Raw genomic sequence first — 15,066 nt, 5'->3', positions numbered from 1 at the left:
AAGAGAATTTAAGGCAAAGACAAGACTCTATTTTCCCATGCACAATGTTAGGCAATGCAGCTCACCTGACTCCACCCTGATTCCACCTGACTCCACCTTGTGGTTCCCTTCCACTCCGGCACCAGCCTGACAAAGAGTGGCGTGAAATATTGTCCCGGTTTGCCCATGGCCTTGTTGAATAAGATCTTGCTCTGCCTTTGGAGAGATGCCCTCAGCATCATGTTACAGACAGCCTGCAGCTGTGCACATGAGCTTAACCTGCCCCCACGTGCCTCCCTCCTCCCCAATTCCCAGCCCACCACCAACCTGACATTTCTACAGAGGCCCTATCCAAGGAGGGAAGCAAGGTGGAAAAAGATCCTACCATCTCCACGCTCACCCCAAAATAGGGTGGTCGCATAGAATATCAGGGTTGGAAGGGACCTCAGGAGGTCATCTAGTCCAACCCCCTGCTCAAAGCAGGACCAATCCCCAATTAAATCATCCCAGCCAGGGCTTTGTCAAGCCTGACCTTAAAAACCTCTAAGGAAGAAGAGCCCACCACCTCCCTAGGTAACCCATTCCAGTGCTTCACCACCCTCCTAGTGAAAAAGTTTTTCCTAATATCCAACCTAGACCTCCCCCACTGCAACTTGAGACCATTACTCCTTGTTCTGTCATCAGCTACCACTGAGAACAGTCTAGAGCCATCCTCTTTGGAACCCCCTTTCAGGTAGTTGAAAGCAGCTATCAAATCCCCCCTCATTCTTGTCTTCCGCAGACTAAACAATCCCAATTCCCTCAGCCTCTCCTCATAAATCACATGCTCCAGCCCCCTAATCATTTTTGTTGCCCTCTGCTGGAGTCTTTCCAATTTTTCCACATCCTTCTTGTAGTGTGGGGCCCAGAACTGGACACAGTACTCCAGATGAGGCCTCACCAATGTCGAATAGAGGGGAACGATCACGTCCCTTGATCTGCTGACAATGCTCCTACTTAAACAGCCCAAAACATTGTTAGCCTTCTTGGCAACAAGGGCACACGGTTGACTCATATCCAGCTTCTCATCCACTGTAACCGCTAGGTCCTTTTCTGCGGAACTGCTGCCTAGCCATTTGGTCCCTAGTCTGTAGTGGTGCATGAGACTCTTCCATCCTAAGTGCAGGACTCTGCACTTGTCCTTGTTGAACCTCATCAGATTTCTTTTGGCCCAATCCTCCAATTTGTCTAGGTCCCTCTGTATCCTATCCCTACCCTCCAGCGTATCTACCTCTCCTCCCAGTTTAGTGTCATCCGCAAACTTGCTGAGGGTGCAATCCACACCATCCTCCAGATCATTTATGAAGATATTGAACAAAACCGGCCCCAGGACCCTTGGGGCACTCCGCTGGATACCAACTGCCAACTAGACATGGAGCCATTGATCACTACCCATTGAGCCTGAAGATCTAGCCAGCTTTCTATCCACCTTATATTCCCTTCATCCAGCCCATACGTCTTTAACTTGCTGGCAAGAATACTGTGGGAGACCGTGTCAAAAGCTTTGCTAAAGTCAAGATATATCACATCCACTGCTTTCCCCATATCCACAGAGTCAGTTATCTCATCATAGAAGACAATTAGGTTAGTCAGGCATGACTTGCCCTTGGTGAATCCATGCTGACTGTTCCTGATCACCTTCCTCTTGAGGACCTGCTCCATGATTTTTCCAGGGAATGGAATTCCAAAATGAAGGAAAAGCAACACTTTATTATTATTGGATGGAGACTAGAACTAACAATAGCTAATTGTGCTGTTTCTACCCCCTCCCCTCAGGTCCTGACACATCGCTGCCCACATGGACAGAAGCATTATCCGTGGCTGAATGCCAGGCAAATCTTCGGGGGGGGGGGGAGCGCACACGCACGCACGTGCACATGAGAAGGCATATTTGTGTCTGCATCTGCAAAGGCAGAAGACGACTGAAGAGTGGAGGGAAGGTTTCCTTTGCCATGATGCCAAGGAGAGAGGAGGACAGTGAGCTGTGGGCAGAGCACATTGACAAGATAGTGAGGGGGATATAAAGGCATTAAATTCACAGGCAAGCCAACTTCGCCGTTGGAGGACACTGCATACTGGGAGCATCCCTTCCCCGCCCCAAGTCCAGGAGCAGGCCTCTCCCTCACCAGTCTACACCACACTGGAGTTTTCAGGGTTAACTTTTTTGATTTGTACAAACAGCTGCACAGAGGTGGGGCCATTGAGCTGTTTGCCGATGACACTGCACCTCTGGCCAATTAGAAGCGCCAGTGGCTCAAATTTCAATGCCACTTCCAGCCCAGCATCCTTCAGCTGACTACATCATGTTGAACATCCACCACCCGAAGGAACTCCTGCTGCTGTAGCCTTCCTCTGCTCGAGCTGCATGCAAATCCTGATGGTTAAAAACTAGCGCAGCCCTTGGAATGAAGCACCACGTTGGCTCATTTCACTTACAAAAAGATTTTCATTGTTTTGTTCCTCAGCTAAATGATTAATTCCTTCCGACAATTAGCAAGTTTGATAAAATACCATTTTAATTCCAAAGATCTAATTTTTTTTAATCCTAAAGAACAAAAAAATACAACAGCCTGCTGGTGTGTTGTCAGATCAGAAATTACCCCCCCTCCCCCCAAAACAGATGGAACCAACACAGAATATTTTCCAGGGATGTGCCCAGTCTAGTGTTAAAAGTCCCAAGCAAAACATGAATCTCATCACTTCTCATGGGAGACTCTTCCACAGCTGTTCTGGAATCTCATGCCTCTGCAGTTACAACCCAAAATTACATTTGTTTTTCTCTTCTACAGAGGCACAAAGCAGGAGTCTATGGGACAGCTGGGAACAGAACCCAACAGTGTTGGGCTCTCAGTCACAACCTCTAATTTATTAGTGATATTCTGAGCTAGACTCAGGCAAGATGACTGTACAATGACACACCCAAAAGCAAACATCTCTGCACTGCTGCCTTTTACCTTCAGCACCACTCACTAGCGTTCTCTGCCAGGGACTGTTTGTATTTCAGATCACTTTTGCCCACATGCAGCAGTTTTCCTTTTCCTACCTACTCTGTTGATTTCTACTCCTACGGGGGCCTGATCTCCCCAGGTCCCTTTGACTTATTTCTCTTTCCTCCATGGCATCTGCAGCTCGCTCCAGTTTTACACCATCTGAATATTTAATGATCATATAAATTACTCCCTCTTCCAGGTGGAACAGTCCCAGTGACAGATGATTGAATACATGACCTGAAAAGCATAAGCTAAATAATCACCTCTGATCAATTCTTGTGACCCAGGGGTGGGAGAAGAGAAGAGAGAAGAGTCTATTCTTTCTCTGCACATAGACAGGCATCAAATTGCAGTCTCTTTCCCATTTTTTAGAGGAGCTTAACTATTCACTTCAGGCAATCAACGCTTTGTTACTTACTGTGTTGGAGTCCTACACTTGTAAGACTTGGCCAATACAGTTACACCAATGTATTATACTGATATAAAATACCCGCAGACTGCTGCTAACATGGACTCAGGTGATACTGGCAAAATAGCATGGTCATAGAATCACAGAATATCAGGGTTGGAAGGGACTTCAGGAGGTCATCTAGTCCAACCCTCTGCTCAAAGCAGGACCAATCCCCATCTAACTATTTTGCTAGTATAGTTTATTACAGTGTCCCTCCTTGTCCCCCACAAACTGGTAAAAGTGCAAATTTTGGCAATGTAACTGTGCTTATACTAGGGGCTTTTTTACCAGCACATTGTTCACTCACAAATCACACATCCTTAATAGACATAATTGTGCTAGCAAAATCTGTAGTGTAGGCATAGTTATATCGGCAAATAAGTCCATTTGCCGGGATAGTATATTGTTGGGGAAACTGGTATAATTTATACCATCAAAACTCTTGCCAGTATAAGAAGGGCAAGGCAAGTTTCCTAGAGATCTTAATTCAGTTCGATACAGTGAAGCTGAACAACATGACCAGTTCTGACTGAAGCTTCTCTCACCGTTGGAATATTTATAGGATTTTCCTTCGGTGTGAATACTTTTATAGTCAACAGTGTGGAGTTCTATGGAAGCATCTCTTACAGGTTCTCCCTGATGTGAGTTCTCTGGTGTTTAATAAGGTTGGAGCTCCGATTGAAGGTTTTCTCACAATCACTGCATCTAAAAGGTCTCTCTCCCGTGTGGATTTTCTGATGCTGAAGGAGATGCGAGCTCTGAATGAAGCTTTTCTCACACACTGGACATTTATAAGGTCGCTCTCTAGTGTGAGTTCTCTGATGCTGAATTAGATGTGAGCTGTAAATGAAGCCTTTGTCACAGTCAGCACACTTGTACGGTTTTTCTGCTGCGTGGTTTTTCTGATGGAGCATAAGCTGTGAGCTGCGACTGAAACTCTTCTCACAGCTAGGGCATGTGTAAGGTCTTTCCACATGGTGGGTTCTCTTGTGCTGAAGAAGGTGGGAGCTGCTAGTGAAGGTTTCCTCACACTTGCTGCATTTATAGTTCTGGTCTCCCACGTGGATTTGTTTGTGTTTATTTAGCACTGAGCTTCGGCTGAATCTTTTCTCGCACTCAGGACATTTAAAGGGCTTTTCTTGTGTGTGAACTCTCTGGTGCTGAATGAGATGGGAGCTCTGGTGGAAACTTTTCTCACAGTCAGGACATTTGTAGGGTTTTTCTCCCCTATGAGCTCTCTGATGGAGCATCAGGTGTGAGCTCTGAATGAAGCTTTTGTCACAGTCGGGACACTTATAGGGTCTCTCTCCTGTGTGGATTCTCTGATGCTTAATAAGATTTGAACTCTTGTTGAAGCTTTTGTTGCATTCGGAGCATTTATAGGGCTTCTTTCCTGTGTGAATCTTCTGATGTTTATGAAGATCTGAGACAAGACCAAACCACTCCTCACAGCCATCACACTTGTAGAGTTCCTCTCCCGTATGCATTCTCTGATGCAGAATGAAATGAGACCTGATCGGAAAGGTTTTTTCACATTCCCCACACGTATAGGGTTTCTGTTGTGTGTGGACTCTCTGATGTTTAATAAGATTTGCGCTCTGTACAAAGCACTTTGCGCAGGTAGCGCATTTATAGGGTCTCTCTCCTGTGTGGAGTCTCCGATGCTTTACAAGGGTTGAGCTCCAGTTGAAGGTTTTCTCACAGTCGGGGCATTTATAGGGTCTCTCACCTGTATGGACTCTCTGGTGTTTAATAACTGATGAGATCCAGCTAAAACTTTTCTCACACTGGGGGCACTTGTGGGGTTTCACTCCATTGTGAACATTTTGATGCTGAATAAGCCGTGTGCTCCGAATGAATCTTTTCCCACACTTATCACATTTGTAAGGTTTCTCTTGAGTATGCGTTCGCTGATGATCAATCAGCTCCGATCTCTGTCTGAAGCTTTTCTCACACTCGGTACATTTATAGGGTCTCTCCCCCGTGTGGATTCTCTGGTGCTGAAGAAGATGTGAGCGGCGAGTGAAGCTTTTGTCACACTCAGTACATTTATGGGGTCTCTCTCCTGTGTGGATAGGAATGCTTTGGTGTTTACTGAAAGGTCTTTCACTTGGAGTGGATTTCTCCACACTCTCATCCCCTATGTTCCTGTGTTGGCCGGCTGGCCCGCGTTCACTCTCACACGTATTTCCCTCATCACAGCTGTTTGCTTTCTCTCTTTGTGATAAATTCCTGTGCTCTGCCAAACCCTCAGAATTTCCCTGCTGATGATTCTCTTCAATCTTCCACTTGATTCCATCATCTGCGGAAATAAATGGAGAATCCAGATGTTACTTCAACACACAAAGGACATTGGACTCGTGAATGTAAAGCATATAAGCATACAGCATATCATGTTGGCATTCTGACTATAGGCTGTATTAGAAAAGCTGAAAATATCCCTTCCATCTCCGTTCAGGAGTGTTGTATGTACAGGAGGTAATTGTTCCACTGTACTCAGCACTGTGGCTTCAGATGGAGTACTGGGTCCAGTTTTGGGTGCCACACTTAAGAAAGATGTGGACAAAATTGGAGACCGTCCAGAGGAAAGCAACAAAAAATGATAAAAGTCTTAGAAAACCTAATTTATGCAGAAAGGTTAAAAACAACTGGGCGTGTTTAGTCTGGAGAAAAGACGACTGAAGGGGACCCCATAACAGTCATTAAGTACGTGAAGGGCTGTTATAAAGAGGGTGGTGATCAATTGTTCTCTATGTCCACAGAAGGAAGGTCAAGTAGTAATGGGCTTAATCTGAAGTATTGGAGGTTTAGGTTATATATTAGGGAAAACTTTCTAACTCCAAGGACAGTTAAGCACTGAAACAGGTTAACTAAGGAGGTTGTGGAATCTGCCTCATTGCAGGTTTTCAGAACAGGTCAAACACTTGTCAGGGATGGTTTAGGTTTCCTAGGACTGGGTCCTGCCACAGTGCAGGCAGATGAACTAAATGAGCCTCTGAAGCTCTACATTTCTATGATTCAGAAGCTCCCTCTCCACCTCCTGGCTTAGCTAATGTTTCAAAGCTCTACAGAGAGGCAAGACAATGATATCCACCACGTCCTGCCATCCCACCTCAGCAGTCAGATGTCCGAAGCGGGAGGCTACAGTCCAAAGCCAGTCAGGATAGGTAGGAATCAAGGATAGACACCTGCCAAAAAGATGTAATAATGGCTGGCTACTATGCTGACTGGAGGGGACAAAGCCGTTTCAGCAGAAGCTCACGAAACGCGGGCTTCTTTCTCAGCTCATTAATGAACTCTTCAGAAACTCTGAGTGAGATACTTATTACTCACCAGAGGAGACCCCTGTAGAAAGGTCACTTTCCCTCGACTCCTGGTGAGCCTGCACACGTGGCTCTTCGCCACGTTCAATCAGGAATACAATGTCTGGTTTGGTGACAGCACGCCTGTTAGCGGAAAAAAAAAAAAAAAGAATCACACCATGTTTTCTTTTTTCAGAGTAACAGCCATGTTAGTCTGTATTCGCAAAAAGAAAAAGGAGGACTTGTGGCACCTTAGAGACTAACCAATTTATCTGAGCATGAGCTTTTGTGAGCTACAGCTCACTTCATCGGATGCATACTGTTACTTGGCAAGCATAGAGTATTTGGTATTTTGTAAAAGTCTCGTTCAACCTTACTACTTCCCAGGATTGTTCCTCCAATGGAGCATTTCAACCTGTCCCCAAATGTATTAGCTGCCATATTGTTTGTAATTTTGTTATTTCCAGTCAGGTTTGTAATTTTGCAACATTCCCTATTCTTTTCCTGTCCTCACTGGCGTTTGCAATTCCTCGCAGTTTAGCACCACCTCCTAAATCTACTGGCATGCTGCTTACCTCCTCATCCAGAGCAATGACCACCACTTTAAATGCTAGACCAAATGCTTCTGTAACCATCTCCCAATCCAGAACATGGCTATTTGTTGTTAATTCTAGTTTGTGATCTTTGAACTGTTTTATATCCAAGAAATTGTTCTCCTATCCCACCCAATTTTGGGAGTAAGGTTTTGCGAGATACTATATCAAATTCTTTTCTAAAATACCAATATCAGTCTCTTTAATGGGTCTCTTCCGTCATAGGATTCCCAGATTCTAAGGCCAGAAGAGACCACTGTGATCATCTAATCTGGCCTCCTGTATTACACAGGCTACAGTCTAGGAAATAAAGGCCCCACAAATGAATACAGCATTATTTAAGGTGAAGCTGTACCATAGATAATGCCATTGTAACGTTTTCTGTCTGTCACAGTACAGCCTAAAATCTTAATTGCTTACTCAGTAACCACTACACACTAAGCAAACATCTTCATTGATTTGTCCACAAGGGCACCTTGATCTCTGTCCTAAGAGGTTACAAGGAACTGGGATTGAGATTCAATGTATTTCTACAGGAGAGTCATAAAAGACAAACACCACATAATTTTACAGACCTCTTTGGCCATGAAAGAGTTAGATGAGAGACAGGCTGATTGTGTGGATGCTGAACTGCAGAAAATTTAAATTGCTTCTATTAGAATATTGACACTCTTTCCACGTGGAACATCCCTTATTTGCGCCAACGTACCACGTGCAATGACCCAGCAGCTCGTTTCTGCTTGTGGGCTAAACACAGACAGAGAAGTACACCCATTGTCCTAAACCAGAAAAATATTGTAAACAGAGGATTAGAGCGACCTTCTGTAATTTGAGTCTCCATTGACTGGAGTGGATTTATTTTTCCCTCCCACAAAGGAATGCAAGCGCAAACTGTCAAAGTCGAAGGGAAACATGAGAATAACCCTGATCTGAAGATCACTCAGGCCCCTCACAGCTCATGCCACTTCTACAAACTTGCAAATAATAGTTTTTACCCAGTGAGATCGAAGTCTTGTAGCTGTCCCTCATCACATCCTTCTGCCATTCCGCTAGCTCCTCCCACTCCTCCTCAGGAGAGCTAGACAGCAACGTCAAACATAGTCTGAAATGAGAAATGAAATACACTCTGGATCCAGACTCACGGCTGCAACCTTCAGGCCAATGGAGGAGAGAAACAGACAGTCCTTGGCACGGAGAGCTGTGAAATGCGGGAGGATGTGACTCCAGCTTGGGAACTCATAGAAAGCTTGTTATTACATACTGACTTCCGTGTTCTTCCCGTAGCTAAGAAGGAAGTGCAGCCAGTATCCGAGGCCTACAGCAGTCTTAGTACTTGTTAGTGCTATGAGAGATGAACAGTCTGAGGTGCTGATCAGCCCCCAACTGATCAGCTAGTAGAAAGGCTTGAAGTTTAAAAAAAAAAATTTATGAATATTTTTACAAATACAAGGACCAAGTTCCATTTATTTGGATTTGCTGCCTATTCTAAAGGATTCAGGCATTTTCTGGGGATTCCTCAAATTCTCTCCAAATCCCCAAAATCACCAAACATTTCTAAGCACTAATGATCTTCATTTGAAAATCCATCACAAAAAAGTGGATTATTCCCAGTTCGCTTCCTATTTAAAATGTTTGTGTTCCACGCAAGGATCAAAAGCAAAGCCATGTAACTTAGGCTACCAGCCACCATGCAAATAATGAACAGTGATCCTTGGATGAGAACAACCCCATGGATGCAAAAGATGCAGCAAGCATCAGGAGCAGTTCACCAAGGAGTCATTCTCCAAGATAGTAAACGTGCAACATACATTAATCATAACAGATCCTTCCAGCGCCAAGCATTGTCAGCTACATGATAGGCCTGGTCAAAGGTTTTCATTTAAAAAAAAAAAAATCTTTTTGGTAAAAACTGGGGTTGTCAAAGAAACTCCACTCTTTCTCCCACCCATCAAACATGTCTTTGGAGGAGGAGAAGTTTTAGTTTTCAGAAACACTTTCAAAACAGATAAATTGAGGGAGAGGATTTTTTTGGTATGCCTGAAATTATTTGTTTAAAAAGGGCGGGGAAATGCCTGCTCTCTATTTTTTCCTCCCGTCACCCTCCTCCCCCAATTTTCTCATTCCAAAAGTGTGAGAAAAAAACATTTACATTCAAAAGTAACTTTTCCCTTCGAAAAAGCAAGCCTGGATAGTGCCTCTTGCTCCCTTGTCCAGGGTCACACTGATCACCAGATTTGGGATTGAGAAGGAATTTTCCTCCAGCTCAGAATGGTGAGAGTCCCTATGTCTTTTTTGCCTTCCTCTGTAGCATGGGGCATGGATCCCCTGCTGGGATTACCTGTGCACATCTCATCTAATCATTCACTGACATCGCAGGGACCTTGGCCTCACCTGTTCTCTTTTTCTCAGAGCCAAAATGCTTTGGTCTGACTAAAGTCTTTGGGCTTAGTACAGTTAGTGAAATGTAATGGCTTGTGATATACAGGAGGTCAGACTAAAAGTTTACTAAAAAGACGTAAACTCTACGAAACTTCCCCCCCCCGTACTCTCTTATGTTTAATTTCTTACCCCCTTTTTCCTACTTGAAAAAGATTGTGGGGGAGGGGAGTTTTAAAAGAAAGTGAAGAATTTCCCCCACCAAAAAGAAAATAATTTTTTTCACTGAAAAACACACATTTTTACATTGCACACACAAACTTTGCGTTAAATTTTTTTTTTTCCACAAAACATGAGCTTTGACCAGCTCTAATCCTTCGTTACCAACAGCATCTGCAAGATACAAATCAGAGCTCTTCATTGTCACTCAGATCAGACTAGGAAATCCCCAGGAAAAGTTCCTCCCTGGTGCAACGTGGAGAGTTAGACAGTAACACTGCCATTAAGCAATATTTTAAATACAGCTGGTTTGAAACAGGTTACACAGCTCAGGAGAGACACAGGTTACACTAGAATCCATCACTTTATCCTCTGTCCACGAGCGAAAAGGCCAAGAACGTCACTGTCAAAGCTCTATCTGGGCAGAGGTGTCTCTGGCCATTCCCCTGTGAATCGGGCAGTGTATGTAGTTCATTAGTTCATTCACCTTGACCTCTCTTGGCTCCCTCCTCACGCCCTATTGCTCCACCTGGGAGAACCAGAGCATTTCTCAGACTTACCACTTCATACCCAAGGGCTCTCCCAGACTTCCAGCCTCCCCACTGGCACACAACCAACCTAACTTTCTCCCTGCCTTCTCTTGCATTCAGACAGGCTTCAGCTACCCAGTCCCAGACCAGTCCCCGGTCCTAACCCAGGGGTTCTCAAACTGGGGGTCGAGACCCCTCCGGGGATTGCGAGGTATTACATGGGGGGGGGGGGTTGTGAGCTGCCAGCCTCCACCCCAAACCCTGCTTCGCCTCCAGCATTTATAATGATGTTAAATATATAAAAAAGTGTTTTTCATTTGGGGGGGGAGGGTCGCACCCAGAGGCTTGCTATGTGAAAGGGGTCACCAGTAGCTCCTGAACTCTCACCTTCTGCAACACAGCAAGACCCCGTGGTAACTTCCCATTGCAAGGCTGTGGCCCCTGCCTAAGTCCCAGTTTCCTAGACCGGATGAGCCCAAAGAGCATCAGGTGCACGCTGACCCCGGACGGCCTTACGTCGCAGGGACGGTAACACAAGGCCACGGGACAGCGCCCGCGAGTCAGCGGAGACCCGCCTGGTGCCCGCGGGGGCAGGGGCCCGGCTATCCCCGCCGGCTGGGCGCTGCTTTGCCGGAGTTTTCGCTCGGGTTAAGTCACGGGAGGAAGTTAACGCCTTTGCACAGCGAGTCTGGAGGCCGGTGCGGGCGGCGAGCAGCCCGGCGTTTGGAGAAAGGGCGGCGAGGGACCCTGAACGGGGCCGGGGCCCCCCGCCACCGCAGTCCCGGGCACTTGGCGGCGTTGCTGGGACCCGCCCCAGCCCAGCAGCCGGAGCCCGGCGCGACCCTCCCTCCCGCCTGCCCCAGCCCGCGCCCCGGCCGCAGGTCCCCAGGGCCAGGGCCGGCCCCCGCCAGCCCGCCCGGGCGGCTCCTCCCGGCCCCGGTCCAGCGCCCGACCCGCCGCCGGCCCGGCTCACCTCGCGCCGCCGCCATCGCGCCGCCGGGCCCGGCCAGCGCCAGCCCCGCCCGCCGTAAGCCTGCCCCTGCCGGCCGAGCCGGGCGGGGCGGGGGATCCGGGCTGCAGCCCGCTCCCTGCAGCGCCGGGCCCACGGGCGGGGAACCTGGAACGTTGCCCCGCCGGAGCCCGAGCCGGGTCCGCCCCTGCCCCGGTCGCGAACTCACAGACCTGCGGGGCGGGGCGGGGCTCGCCCCTCTCCTGGCACGGGGCTGGGCCCAGGAAATGTACATCAGCCCTGACCCCACCCTAGGGCTGCCAACTTTCTAATGGTGCAACCCCCTGTCCCGCCCCTGCTCCGGGGCCCCGCTCGCTCCCCCACTTTCATGGGGCTAGGGGTTGGGGGGGCGTGAGCAGGTATTTCGAGCAGGGGGTTGGACTAGATGACTTCCTGAGGTCCCTTCCAACCCTGATATTCTATGATTCTGTGATTTCCCTAAACCCCCCTGGCAGGGTGTACACCCCCCTTGAATTTCCCCAACACCCCCCCCCCTCCCCAGTTACATGCAGTATTGCCAATTTAGTGCTTGGTTGGAAATCTGAATTTAAATTGAAACAGTAATCCACACTTTAAAAGCATATACAGTGTATGAGAAAATACTTATACTGAGAAAGCAGAATGGGTTTGAAAAGTATGAACAAAGATTAGCTTCCTCATACAGCTATTTAGGGCAATGTTGGCACATTTGTTTAGGCTATATTGGTCTACCTAATCATTTCAAATTATGATTTATTAGCAAGGTCTGACTGAGCTCTCCCCTGTCAGCTCGTGGTGAGCCAGGGATGCATGAAAAGGCTTCAGGACCAGACTGTATTTAACTGGACTCACCTACTCTGCCTAGGTATCCAGCAGACAGAGCTGTGCTGCACAAGAGATCAATTTTGGCTGGTGCTGGGTTACAAATCACTGAAGTATAAAATGTGGGGGTCATGAAATGTTGTTCTCCTTATTCCCTCTGTGCTTAATTTGTGCCAGGGCTTGCCGGGGGGAGCCCAGCACCTCCAGGCTCGGCAATGCAGAGCCCTGGGACCTCTGGGCTTGTCAGATCAGTTACAAAAGTAACAAACTTGCTTGAGCCCTGGCACCTCTTTCGTTACAAATTAAGCACTGGTCACCCTCAACTGAACTGCACTTGCTAGGCAGGAGGTTTGGATGCCAGATCCCAGTGGGGGGAGAGAGAGGGTGGGGCCCAGGTGTTTTGCTTGGTGGTGGGGGCTCTGCCTAAGAGTCACAGGCACTGTTTGACCTGCCCCTCTCTCCTGTTTAGAGAGAGAGCTGATTAGGCTCCAGTCTTTTGGTTTGTTAAGTGATCGCTAGAGCTGAAATCACTGAGCATCAGGTCTAAGTGCTTAGACGGGCTGTGGGACAGTGTCTGTGAAAGAGACAGCCCAGCCGGCACTAGCAGCGAGGTTCCCCCACCGAGAGCTGAAATCACTGAGAGCTGGGTGGAACCTCAACAGACTGACTTGCAGAGGTTACAGTGGCAGGTGGCAGCAGAAGGTGACAGTGCAGGGACATTGGGGATGGAGCGATTGAGTAAACGGTGGCACGACAAACAACTGCGGCCAGAGCATTGGACTGTGTTTTAGTGACTTTGCTCCAGAACGCTAGATTTGTGACTGGGAAACTTATACAAATATACTTTTCCTAGTAGGCCAAGATTTTTAAAATGCATTATTTGCCCAGGTCGTTATCTCACATCATCGCTATCTCAGGAGGTCATTATACGGGGAGTTTCTGTACTAAACTTTTTTATTATTATAATTATTTTTTATGTAAGAACGGCCATATTGGGTCAGACCAATGGTCCATCTAGCCCAGTATCCTGTCTTCCGACAGTGACCGTTCCAGGTGCTTCAGAGGGAATGAACAGAACAGGGAATCATCAAGTGATCCATCCCCTATCATCCACTCCCAGCTTGTGGTGGACAGAGGCTAGGGACATTGAGAGAATGGTGTTGGATCCCTGCCCATCCTAGCTAATAGTCATTGATGGACCTAACTGCCATGAACCCTGTTATAATTTTGGCCTTCACAACATCCCTGGCAAAAAGTTCCATGGGTAACTGTGCGTTGTGTGAAGAAATACTTCCTTTTGTTTGTTTCAAACTTGCAGCCTATTAATTTCATTGGGTGACCCCCCTGGTTCTTGGTTAAGTGAAGGGGTAAATAACACTTCCTTATTTATTTTTTCCACACCAGTCATGATTTTATAAGCCTCTATCATATCCCCTCTTAGTCGTCTCTCTCTTTTCCAAGCTGAAAAGTCCCTGTCTTTTTAATCTCTCCTCATATGGAATCTGTTCCCTACCCCTAATCATTTTTGTTGCCCTTCTCTGTACCTTTTCCAATTCTAAGATATCTTTTTTGAAATGGAGTGACCAGAACTACACGCAGTATTCAAGATGTGGGCATATCATAGATTTATATAGTAAAAGTGAGGAGCTTGGTTTGCCAGACTGATCAGCTAAGCCAATACTGACAACCTGTATGAAAAGGCTGCAAACACTGGGCCTCTGGACTGCATCAATGTGCAGAAAGCCTTATAAGCCAGTCACTTTCAAAGCCAATTTTAGAAGAACTTAATGAGGCTGTTAAGAATGCTAGAGACACAACTCAGTTTATGTGACCCTACATGGCTGTTGCATCATACTTTCTATTTAAGCAACAGATACCACACACTGCAAACTGGAGGCCAATGTTAAGTGCATTGTCATTTGTTAATCCTGAAACTGGACACTGGTTTCGAACAAGACTGCCAAATGCTCGCTATCTTTCTGAAAAAACTCAGCTGACTCTCTAGAAGCATGCGGTGTAACAGTGAAAGACTCAGCAGTTGAAAAAGTGAAGAACTCTCTCACCATATTCAAAATATGTGCATACATAGCTGATGAATGCATTAGTGCAAATAGGCATCAAAGTATTAAGTCATTGTGTATGTTTTCTTGGTGTCCATGGTAGGCCAGTGATGCATTCTAGATGTTCAGGTTATAGAAGACACATCAGCTGCATCTGTGACATCTTAGAAGAGTTAAATACTTGTATATTGAACGCCAAACAGGTGGCTGCTTGTGCATTTGATGGAGCTACAAACTTCTCTGGAAGACATAGTGGAGTATAAGCTTTGCTCAGAGAAAAGTGAAACCTTAGTCTCTCTTATACACACTGCAGAGGCCATCTACTCCAGCTAGCTCTAGTACAAGCTGCAGAATCTTCAAAAGGCATTAAAAAGCCATAAATGTAATGGCTTTTTATGTTCTTTTTTTCAGCAAGAGTCCAAAAGGACTGAACATCTTGGAAAGAAATGGAAGATACACTGGGATTGAAGTTCAAATGAGTCCAACCTGGGAAAACCTGCTGGCTTTCTCATGAGCAATTCTTGGCTGTTGTCCTAAAATTACTGCAACCGTCATTACTGGCTTTGGAAAATATCCACCAAGATAGGACAGATCTAAGTAGTGAGACTGGTGGACTACTTTTATTACTAAGTTCATAGAAGACTATGGCCATTCTCTCTCTTGTAAGTCTACTGTTGAAATGTCATTAAAAAATGTCATCCAGGCATCGGCTACAAC

The 15,066-nt window shown here is 46.5% G+C and overlaps 1 protein-coding gene across 1 annotated transcript; it reads right to left on the bottom strand.

Annotated features, from left to right (window-relative positions):
• Positions 1 to 728: 728 nt before the first annotated feature.
• Positions 729 to 11,653, bottom strand: LOC311531398 (uncharacterized protein). The gene is made up of 4 exons (XM_084648730.1): positions 11,453 to 11,653; positions 8,350 to 8,456; positions 6,793 to 6,905; positions 729 to 5,761 (listed from the first exon to the last, which is right to left on the bottom strand). Exons 2-4 carry the CDS (start codon positions 8,397 to 8,399, stop codon positions 4,083 to 4,085), a joined length of 1,842 nt encoding a protein of 613 aa, XP_084504856.1. The 5' UTR covers positions 8,400 to 8,456; positions 11,453 to 11,653; the 3' UTR covers positions 729 to 4,082.
• Between the last annotated feature and the right edge of the window lie 3,413 nt (positions 11,654 to 15,066).

The sequence above is a fragment of the Lepidochelys olivacea genome (assembly GCF_965140295.1).
Source record: "Lepidochelys olivacea isolate rLepOli2 genome assembly, chromosome: 15".
Classification (NCBI taxonomy): domain Eukaryota; kingdom Metazoa; phylum Chordata; order Testudines; family Cheloniidae; genus Lepidochelys; species Lepidochelys olivacea.
Note: the sequence above shows the minus strand (reverse complement) of the source record. Positions and strands in the feature narration are given on the sequence as shown.